At 57.9% G+C, this 9,502-nt stretch overlaps 5 protein-coding genes across 5 annotated transcripts in view; 1 reads left to right on the top strand and 4 right to left on the bottom strand.

The window, feature by feature from the left end:
* Nucleotides 1-50: 50 nt before the first annotated feature.
* Nucleotides 51-2,492, bottom strand: N657DRAFT_578617 (uncharacterized protein; the record flags this gene model as incomplete). Its single annotated transcript, XM_062789330.1, has 1 exon — nucleotides 51-2,492. One exon carries the CDS (start codon nucleotides 2,490-2,492, stop codon nucleotides 51-53), a length of 2,442 nt encoding a protein of 813 aa, XP_062644831.1.
* A 295-nt stretch (nucleotides 2,493-2,787) lies between these two features.
* Nucleotides 2,788-3,793, bottom strand: N657DRAFT_134859 (uncharacterized protein). The gene has a single exon (XM_062785899.1). It carries the CDS (start codon nucleotides 3,674-3,676, stop codon nucleotides 3,083-3,085), a length of 594 nt encoding a protein of 197 aa, XP_062644830.1. The 5' UTR covers nucleotides 3,677-3,793; the 3' UTR covers nucleotides 2,788-3,082.
* A 107-nt stretch (nucleotides 3,794-3,900) lies between these two features.
* N657DRAFT_648433 (uncharacterized protein) lies at nucleotides 3,901-6,751 on the bottom strand. Its single transcript, XM_062793513.1, has one exon. The coding sequence runs from the start codon at nucleotides 6,381-6,383 to the stop codon at nucleotides 4,263-4,265; it is 2,121 nt and encodes a 706-aa protein (XP_062644829.1). The 5' UTR covers nucleotides 6,384-6,751; the 3' UTR covers nucleotides 3,901-4,262.
* Nucleotides 6,752-7,584: 833 nt separating this feature from the next.
* N657DRAFT_134722 (Orm1 type endoplasmic reticulum protein) lies at nucleotides 7,585-8,922 on the top strand. Its single transcript, XM_062785897.1, has 3 exons — nucleotides 7,585-7,866; nucleotides 7,982-8,340; nucleotides 8,408-8,922. The coding sequence occupies exons 1-3, from the start codon at nucleotides 7,731-7,733 to the stop codon at nucleotides 8,453-8,455; spliced, it is 543 nt and encodes a 180-aa protein (XP_062644828.1). The 5' UTR covers nucleotides 7,585-7,730; the 3' UTR covers nucleotides 8,456-8,922.
* A 44-nt stretch (nucleotides 8,923-8,966) lies between these two features.
* Nucleotides 8,967-9,502, bottom strand: part of N657DRAFT_134523 (uncharacterized protein) — a 1,807-nt gene continuing 1,271 nt past the window's right edge. The window contains exon 2 of the mRNA XM_062785894.1: nucleotides 8,967-9,502. This exon is cut by the window's right edge and continues 12 nt beyond it. Coding sequence (XP_062644827.1) covers nucleotides 9,305-9,502 — 198 coding nt within the window. The 3' untranslated portion in view covers nucleotides 8,967-9,304.

Here is a 9,502-nt window from a genome sequence, read left to right as displayed (position 1 = left end):
ACAAAAAAACCAATATGCCACACCTTTCCTGGCCACCGACCGAAGTCTTTCTAAGACCGACTGAAGATAAGCGGCACCAAAGCCGTCTGGCTCTCCAGACTGCGATGGTCCGGCGCAACAGGCATAGCCAACTGCGCCATGCTCTTGCCAAAGAGGCCCTCGCGAAGCCGGTGGCCCACGCTCGACGACGAGGCGCAGCTCAGTCCACCACCACCACCGTAATGCTGTTGCTGCTGAGCAGCTTGTAAATTCATACTGAGATTAAGCGCCGACGACCAAGCGGCCGCCGCGACAACAGCCGCCGACTCGCCCTTGTTGTTGCGCTCCGCCACGCTCCCGTCCTTGCTGCGCTTGGAGAACTCTCTAGAGAGCTTGGTCATGACGGCCTGCTTGGCGCGCTTGAGGGCCGAGGACCGGGCTGCTGCCTCCTCGGCCTCGGCGAGGAGGTCGGCCTCGATGGAGCGCTGGGTTGGCGAAAGGCCGTCGTCGTCGTCGGCTGACTTGTTGGCAGAGGAGCAGTACGAGTCGGGACTCTTCATCAGGGGCCCCAGTGCTGCGGATGGATCGTAAACGGTTGGCAGCAGCATCACGGGTAGCGGGTCGGGGTTCAGGATGGGCACGCTGATGTCCAGCTTGGGCCGCGGCGTCTCGGGCTGATATGCCTCGTCATCCGTGCCAACGACCTCGGGCATGAATGTGAGCTCGGGTACCTCTTCCGAGTGGTGTCGGTGGTGGTGTCGGTGGCGCCGTGGGGAATCCCGGCTGGAAGAATGCCGGTCGCTTGTGTCGTCACTGCGAGAGTGCTTGTGGTGGCTCCGGCTGCTGTGGTGGCGGTGGTTATCGCTGTGGCGCTCGCTGCGCCGCTCCTCATACTTTGGTTTGCATTCGTCTTCATGAGCTTCGTCAACATCATCATGTTTTCTGGACGATCTCCTGCGGATGCGGCGTTTTTTGAGCTTTGTCGTAAACCCCTGGCTAGCCTGTCTCGCTGCCTCGATATCGGAGGCCAAACCGCCGTCATCCGTCCGACCTCCAGCTGAGTTAGGCCGTGAGCCTTGATGTCGCCCTCCTGCTGAATAGGGTCGCGATGCTTCCTGCGCGGCAGCCTTGACCCCGCGAGCCCACTCCTCGACGCCCGCTTCCAGCGTGTCGACGTCGTTGGGGCCTCCAAACACCATGCCTTCCAAGTCGACTTCAAACAGCTCTCTGCTCGCAGCCTCCGCCGCGGCCGACGAGGCTGGGAGCTGTTCATCCTCCACGGAGCTCGCCACGGCCGAGTCAAACGAGTTGGACCTCGAAGTGCTCGGCCTGCTGTCGCTGGCGCCCACAGACCGACGCGACCAGGCTTCGCTTTGCTCGCCTTCAGTCAGCGGGGCGAGCGCCTCGTCCCAGCTGCCGCCCCGTATCAGGGCGACGTTCTCGAAATCAAACTCGCGCACCGTGTGCTTGTGGCTGGCCACGAGACCGCGCAGCTGGCCCACGTTCATGGTCGCATTGCGTACCGCCATGGACCGCAGGCGGGGCATGACCAGCGGCCTCCGGAAGGGTCGTGGCGGCAGCGGTGACATGGGACTGGTGACCTCGTTGAAGAGCTTCTTGGAGTTGAGCGGCGGGGCAAAGAGGGGGTCGCCTGAGAGGGCGATGGGACAAGGGCCCCGGCGCCCGAGCCAAGTGAAGGAAAGCTTGTCGAGCTGCGGCGCAAAGCCCCGGATGTAGTCGTCAATGATCTTGAGATGGTCCAGACCGGGCGACGGACCGTAGAAGTCCCAGGACTCGACAGAGATGTAGAGCTTGCGGATCTGGCGCCATCGGACGGCCGCAGAGGGCAGGGCGCCAAAGCCTGGGGCGTGACGAAGGTACGTGAAGGCTGATGGATGGACCCCCGACAGCGTGAGTTTGGACAGCTTGGTGAGCGGGGCGCGCTCGAGGGATATGCGCAAGCTCATCAGCGCATAGTCGACAACGTCCCGGCGGTACCGCTCCCTAGGGTCCTGTCCGGGCGTCTTGATGGTCAGGTGTCGCATGTTTCTCAGGTGTTGCATGGCATTGATGAACGAGGTGACATTGGTGGCCGAGTGAAAAAGAGGCGGGTACTGTTGTGTTAGGATCTCGCCCAGCTCCGAGTTGCCGTACTTGGGCCTCGTGGACTCGGTTGATGTATGGGGATTGTAAAGGAAGCATATCTCCTCGCCGGATTGGGGATGGATCAGGGGAGGCAGGAAGGTGGCGTGAGAATGGGGGAAGTAGAAGGTGAGGTGCTCGATGTGGTGGCCGATTCTCGACAAGGCCTCGATCCTGGTGGCCTTGGTGAGGCTATTTGCCGTGAAGGTCAGGTGGGTTCGTAGAAAGAGGCGCTTGGTGACCAGGTTGCAGCAGGCGGAGTTGGCCAGCCGAACCGAGCAGATGTCCTGCTTGGGCAGCAGCTCGAAGAGTCTCTCGCGGACAGCCTCATTTTGCCACAGGCAGTAGAATGCTTGCGGGCTAGTTGCCATGGTGCTTGCATGTCGTGAAGGGGAAGGACTTGAGTCGACGAGTGTGAGGGATATGTGGACAATGGCGCCACCAACCAGCGATGACGGTTCGAGGACGACTTTTCAATGTGATGCTTTCAAGAATGAGTTTATTGAAACTGAGAGGATGCCGGTCGGAGCACAATTCAACAACGGCCACACGGACAAGTGAGTCTTGATCAGCAAGGAAAGGGAATATAAAGTGAGGGATGAGTTCGATCTCGCTGGATGAGCGCTGAGGGCACCACCAGGGAGCCACGGACTATGAAGAGACGGTGTGTGCCGGAGAAATCAGGAAAGGGGGAAAACCTCGATCAGGGCATCGACATAAACAGAACGAAAGAGGGATGGGTTATATTGGAGCACTCGATCAACCGTGGAAACCCATGGATAGGTCCGATAGAAGTCCTATTGTTCCCCCTCCCCGACAGCCTCCGCATTTCTGGTGTTCGCCCCTTCCCCCTCTCCTCTACCCTTTGCATTCCTTGCGCGACTTTGCGATGGGGTCATGGGTCGTCCCGTGGTCGTCGCTCCAGACCGTTGAGAGCCGAAAACGAGTGGTGATGGGTGAGTCACTTGCCCCATCCCGTCGTGCAGCACTGCAGCCGTAGTGCAAGTCTCGCATGCAGGGAGCACGAGTGGACTGAAGAGGGCGAAAGAAGTAAAGGAGTGGCCCGTCGCCGCGAGCGCGCCCGACGTGGTGGACCGTGCCGGGCCTCTTGAATGGCCGGACGGCAGACCTCCTGCATGGCACCAATGCGGCCGTCTGCAGCCCGTCGCAGGGCCGACTCCTCCCATCCAGTCGGAGGGCATGAAACAGGAAACATTCTGCAAGAGTCAAGGGAGAGGGGTTGCGGGGAAAGATCAGGGGCAAGCGCTATCGATAAAAAGTGAGGCGGGAGAAGCTGGGTGGAACCGTAGAAGCCGCACCGGGATCCAATCATTTTCGTTTTTTGGGACGTGAAACGCGTCATGATCTCGACGATTGGTTCTTGGCAATCATCCCGCGCGAGACACGCGCGATCGACACACGAAACTGGCGCGCTGTGCATTCCCACTGCCGAAGCCTGCTGATCGCATAAAGACCGTAAGCGCCCCTCGACTTTGCCCTCAGACGACAGGCGAACAATTGTGAAATTCAACATGCAATGCGCTCTCGGGTCCATTTCCGGCCTGTCGATATACGGGAACCGGTCTTGGACTTCAGTCGCCCTCCTCAAGAACTGTGATCACAAGTCAGATGATGACTTCCAGGTTCCTTGCGCATTTTGGTGGTTGCTAGCCAGGTTAAAAATCGCGTGGGTTTGTGGGTTTGTCCAAGCCCACTTTCCACTGCCTTTTCCCACTACCCCCTGATGAGTGTCTCCTGCTGTGGAGAAACCTCTTTCGCCCTCGCTTCCTCACCGCCATTGACAGGCCCAGAACCCATGTACGATGACACCTACCGAAAAGGGAATTGCCCCTGGAAATGGCGCATCCCGACGGTTTGAACGATAATCAGAGGTAAACATCGCGCATCTGATTGGGCACAACAATTGCTTTCGCTGGCTGTGATTGAGCGCAGTTCTGATCATCGCTCTGTCCATACGGATATGGCACTCTGTACCACTCTCTTCTGTCCCCTTGCGGCAACACTACATACTTGTACATCTCCATACTGTGTATATCAAACAAGAGGGAAAGGCGAGAGATCTGGGAGGTTCAACTCCGTCGACGCCGGAAAGCAGGCCGACCCCTCAGCCGAGTCCAGGTCTAGTATCTTCCTCCCCCACCCCTTCGCCGACCGCCATTTCTATTTTCCTGGTAACCCTGCCGCGGCAAGGGAGGAGGGGGCCCCGGAGGGAGCGGCGATTGCGACGCATATCCCGTTCTCCCCTTCCCAACATTGTATTGCTTACTGGGTTGTTGCCTCCCGCCACGAGCCGCCCCTCCCGCATTGTTGTTGCCGGCAAAGCTAATGCGTCCAGCCCGTGCACTGCTATTCTGCACGGGCGGCCGGATGAAGTCTTCGGCATCGTCGTCGTCGCTCCCGTCCTCGAAGAAGATATGCCTTCGGGGTACAATGCTCTTGCCGAGGTCAGGCCGTCCCGAAGAGACGGTCGACCCGGCTGAAGTCACGAAAGCGATGGCCGTCTCAGATGACGCCGGGTCCAGGTACCGGTCGCAGTTGGTTTGACTCCAAGTCTCCCATGGGCTTTCGCCCTTCGTGCTGTGCGGGTTTAGCCCACAGACGGGCCCGTAATGTTCCTCGCGGCCGCAGCAGTAGCAGAATATTGGGAGCGAACGGACCTTGCGAGCAGTGTCGGGGTTGAACAGAAAGCTCCTCCAAAGCTCGTGGCAGGCCGCGTCGGCGTGATCGCGTGATTGACAGAATGCGCACTCCATCTCCTCCCGCGGCAGTGCCAGTTTCTCGGTGCAGCCGTCCATGGTGTGGCCAAGCTGCCTGCATTTTGTGCACCGTCGACGCGTCGGGCAGCTAAATGATCGATGGTCGCGGTCGCTGCAAAAGCGGCACGTCACCTCCAGACAGTCAACCGCGTCGTGGTCGCGCGACGCGCACATGTGGCAGAATGCCTCGCTGGGCCCGACTCCCGGAAAGTATCTTTGTCGGTACTCTGCATCCCCCGCATTAATAAGAACGCCGGCGCTACCATCGTCTGGCCCATCGGAGACGGCGACAATGGGAGAAGGGGCGGCATCCTCCTGCGGCAGTGACGTTGGTTCTGCCGTCTGTGGCGCCCCGGCGGGTGGAGGGTGGGCAAACATCGCGGCCACTACGGCGCTGTGGTCTTGTGCGTAATGGATCGCGGCGCGCCTAGCAGCCGCCATCTTGCTTCTCTTCAATCCGTCAATTGTCCCAACCCATCTCAGATATGACTCGGCCAGCCGATTCCGCTCCCGGGTCGTGTTGGCCTTGATTCTGCCCTCATTGAGCTGGCCAAGTGACTTACACCATGCCAGAAATCGCTCCTCCCAGCCGCGCTCATTTTTCTGGGCGACTTCAAACTGCGAAGCAGGCATAGGCGGTGGCAGGGTCCAGTCAAGTATTTGGTCCTCCTTAGGTGTTGATTTGCCGCTTTCTGGTTGTCCATTGTGTTGTTGCCCGGCCTGAGTACCCCCAAGCTGCCCGCTTTCGTCTGGGGATGTAAGCCACGGTCCTTGCGGGTCATTTTCTTGAGCCTCGGAGAACATGTCGTCGAGTTTCCCAGAGTCGAGATCCGTCTCCTCTGCAGCGCGCTCGCCAGCAGCCCGTCGTGCACGTGGAAGCGAGACACAGGACTCGAGCCACAAACCCCAGGCCTCTCTCAACAGACCTGCATCCTTGAGTCCCTCCTGGTCCTTGTTCAAGGCCATCAGTCGGGCACACCATTTGGTAAATATAGTCTGCCAGATATCGCCAGGGCCGGAGTTCGAGATCCAGTCCACATCTCTGGAGGGCATGACCAAGCTGTCGATGTCTATCGACTCAGCCGGTGGTTGCACGGGCGATTTAGACGCCTGCTGTGATGTCGGCTTGCCCAGTTTGTCCTTGGCAGCGAACGACGTCCGCAGGCCGCTGCTGACGCCGCGATTCCACCCGCTGTGAGCGTTTGGAGGAGCTTGAGCTGCAGGCAGATCCGTCTGTGGTATCGAGGATACCTCGACTTCTTCGGGAGACCCGCGCCCCTTCCGCCTCTTTGGGGATGGAACGTCTGCATTCGCACCAGGCTCCCGTTCCTTCGGGCTGTCCGTAACATCCGTGTCGCCAGGTAACTCGGTTTCCGACACAGGACGTTTCTTTCCATGCGAACGCTGGGGCGATGCTTCACCCTCCGCCGCTGTGGCTGCCTCAAGGCTGAGGGCCTCATCCAGCCTCGTTGGGGTGCTCTCCATGGCCGATAAATGATTTAACCTGATGTCCCAAGTTGCTCTCCTTCCCCCGTAGAGACTGGTCGCAGGTACCGTTCTGAGTATTCCCTGACTTCGCGAGGGACGCAGCCAGACTCTGCAAGAATCTGCCGCTGGCAGACCGGGAAAGTTCCCGCGAAGTTTCGGCTCAACTTCAAGTCTGCGGCAGAGGGCTAGTCATGGGGCTGCGTTGACGCAGGTATTTTTTAGAACAACAGAGGTCGATCACGTAAGCGAATGCAGCAATCAGATAGATGCGCTGACTCTGGCGTGGATTGCAACGGCGGAGGATTCTCAATGCTGGGTCTGCCATCGATTGTTTGTTCCCAGAATTTGCGCGGCCACAGTTCTTGGAATGCTGACGGCCAGAGCAAGCCACAGAACGTGCCTTTTCTGGCACTGTGCACACCGAGTAGCTAGTATGAAGTACGGTATGTAATGATACATCACACGAAGCCTGAACGAGGTAACCTTGCAGGCACGCTACCTTGTATTGAAGCTTGAACGTAAGGTAACGATGAAAGCCGGCGTAAGGCACATAACAGGCCGTCCCCATGGGCAAGAAGGAGGAGACCCACTCGAAATACGACCACCAAGCGCTCCGACACTCGTTAGTGTTCGATGTCCCTTCTTGCTCATCTCCGGCCTTGCGCCAGAGTGGAGGTACGTGGTCCTCATCATTGTGCACCTCGTTTCGGGGCTCTGGCCAGATTGCCATCAATTCTTATCAACTCTGGCAGTCCTCACGAGCGTCCTATTGCCTCTCCCTCCAATAGCCTGCCCAATTCATTTTGCTCCGAGTCCGGACCCTGAAATTGGGAGCCATCGACGTTGCTGCAGCTCCTCGGCTGCCATCCAGAACCGCCCTTTGGTTCCGAACCTGGCAAGGCACCGGCGCCAGCCGTATCCCGTCGTCAGCCGTGTCCCGACACCACCTCCTATCCTCTCACCGTCGCTGTCCGCGTCGCGCATCATTTGCCCTCCAATTGGAGGCGGTCCCGAGGTAGCTGGCCGTCCGACCAAGTCGAGTTCAGTATAGCGAGAATACAGAGTGGCCTCGTGTGACCGGGGAACAGCGGTGACATCATCTCGGTAACCGCGGGAGCCGTGGCCGGGTCGACTATCTTCGTATACCCTCAGAGGCCTGACCACGATCGATTCGCGCTGCAACGTCGATCTTGCGTCTCTCTACGCCCATCCATTATCCGCTCGAGCGTCGCACGTTGCGGCGACAGAAACACCGCCAAACTGTCGTCCCCAATTCTCCTCTCTCGCACCGTCTCCTACGACGCGGGCACGAACCCTCCGCGTCGTGGAGCTACGCACGGCAGTATGACGGACAAGGGTGGTAGGAGGAGGAGATCTAGCAGTATCCTCCAGGTCTACCACGAGCCGCCCGAGCCCATTGAGCAGCTCAGTGACCAGTCTGCTCTGCCCAACCTGAACGCGAATTGGGTCAACGCCAAAGGTACGCTTGGATCTATGCCGTTAGCAGTGCGCCTGCTAGCTGCGGTCCAACACCCATCCCTCTCCGCAATTCAATATCCAGAATTTCCTTCCGGCTGACGGACCTTGTTTATCAGGTGCTTGGACCATCCACCCCGTCCTGATCGTCTGCCTCAAAATTTTTTACGACAGTATTCCGGGCGTTTCCCAGGAAACATCATGGACGCTGACAAACATCACGTACATGTTTGGTTCTTATATAATGTTCCATTATGTCCGTGGGGTCCCATTCGAGTTCAACGGCGGTGCCTACGACAACCTCAACATGTGGGAGCAGATCGATGACGGGGCTCAGTACACTCCCTCCAAGAAGTTTTTGCTCAGCGTTCCCATTGTGCTTTTTCTCCTGAGCACACACTACACGCATTACGACCTGGCGTACTTTACCATCAACTTCCTTGCTGTTTTGGCAGTTATTATTCCGAAACTGCCTTTTGTGAGTAGACCCCAGTTCTGGCAGCCATGTGCTCGTTTGTGAGCTCGTTTCTAATACTCATTACTAGAGTCACCGCATGCGGATAGAGTTATTCTCTGGGAACACTGACGATTAAGTAGTGTAATGGGACACTGGGATGTGCGCTCCGATCGAACAGACAACTTGATTGTCGGGCATGGTTGCGGGCAGGCGATCACGAGCATAAGAGGGTGGCGAAGCGTTCATAAGCATCAGAGGTTGGAGAAGCTATCTTTCTCCTTTGGCAAAGCACACATCTTCACAAGAACAGAAAATCAGACGCTCGAATCCGTTGAATTCAAAGCGCAGCACGATCTCCGCGAAACCAATCTATTTCCATCCAGAAGCCCGGCCGAGTCCAGCACGCTCAAGGGTTTCCCTCCCCTAGGGTGGCGGGTTATTCGCTGATAAGCCAGACGGGCGGCAGGCAAAGTCCATGACGAACAGCATCCACGTCAGTGTTAGATCAGGCCAGGAATGTCGTTGGATGTATAACACGCAAGCTATGCACCGAGCTGAAGCTTCCTCGGAACTTTTCTCCCCGCCAGCTCTCTCCGCACTTTGAGTGACGGCCCAGTGACGCCAGATCGAATCATGACTGAGATCACGACACAATAAGCGAGAGCTTCCTATTCCGCCTTGACCTCCACCAGAAGCTATTTGTACCCCTTCCTCCTCTCCTAAGTTTGACTTCAATGTCTTGAACCATTCCTCCGTCTATCTTTACTCGTTTTCTTGGAAATCGAGCAAATATCTCAGTTATCACCCGTTTCTGTTGTGCCGCTCCCCCGCCTAATAACCGACCAACATGAAGGCCCCGCTCGTTACACTTGGTGCTGCCTTTGCAGCCATGATCTGGGCATTGCCCACGACCCCGGACAAGCGTCTCGTTCCCGACGCTGGAGGCCGTTACGCTCGAGCTGCCGTGGCGGGTCCTGTCCCACCCCTATCGCCTCGCACTCCGTCCTTGGAGGACGATGAGGTGGTGAAGCTCGCTGCCGCCATTGTTGACAAGCGCCAGCGGGACGACGATGACAAGGACAAGGACAAGAAGAAGCACGACGATGAGAAGAAGAAGCACGACGATGAGAAGAAGAAGGACGACGATAAGAAGAAGAAGCACGACGATGAGAAGAAGAAGCAC

This window comes from Parathielavia appendiculata, assembly GCF_033297405.1.
Source record: "Parathielavia appendiculata strain CBS 731.68 unplaced genomic scaffold N657scaffold_13, whole genome shotgun sequence".
Lineage (NCBI taxonomy): Eukaryota > Fungi > Ascomycota > Sordariomycetes > Sordariales > Chaetomiaceae > Parathielavia > Parathielavia appendiculata.
This window is presented reverse-complemented; position numbering and strand designations above follow the sequence as displayed.

Coding starts and splice junctions, on each gene's coding strand:
- N657DRAFT_134859 (XM_062785899.1), bottom strand. CDS start 3,676: ATGGACCCGAGAGCGCATTGCATGTTGAATTTCACAATTGTTCGCCTG.
- N657DRAFT_648433 (XM_062793513.1), bottom strand. CDS start 6,383: ATGGAGAGCACCCCAACGAGGCTGGATGAGGCCCTCAGCCTTGAGGCA.
- N657DRAFT_134722 (XM_062785897.1), top strand. CDS start 7,731: ATGACGGACAAGGGTGGTAGGAGGAGGAGATCTAGCAGTATCCTCCAG. Junction 7,867..7,981: donor GAATTGGGTCAACGCCAAAG/GTACGCTTGGAT, acceptor CTTGTTTATCAG/GTGCTTGGACCATCCACCCC. Junction 8,341..8,407: donor TTATTCCGAAACTGCCTTTT/GTGAGTAGACCC, acceptor ACTCATTACTAG/AGTCACCGCATGCGGATAGA.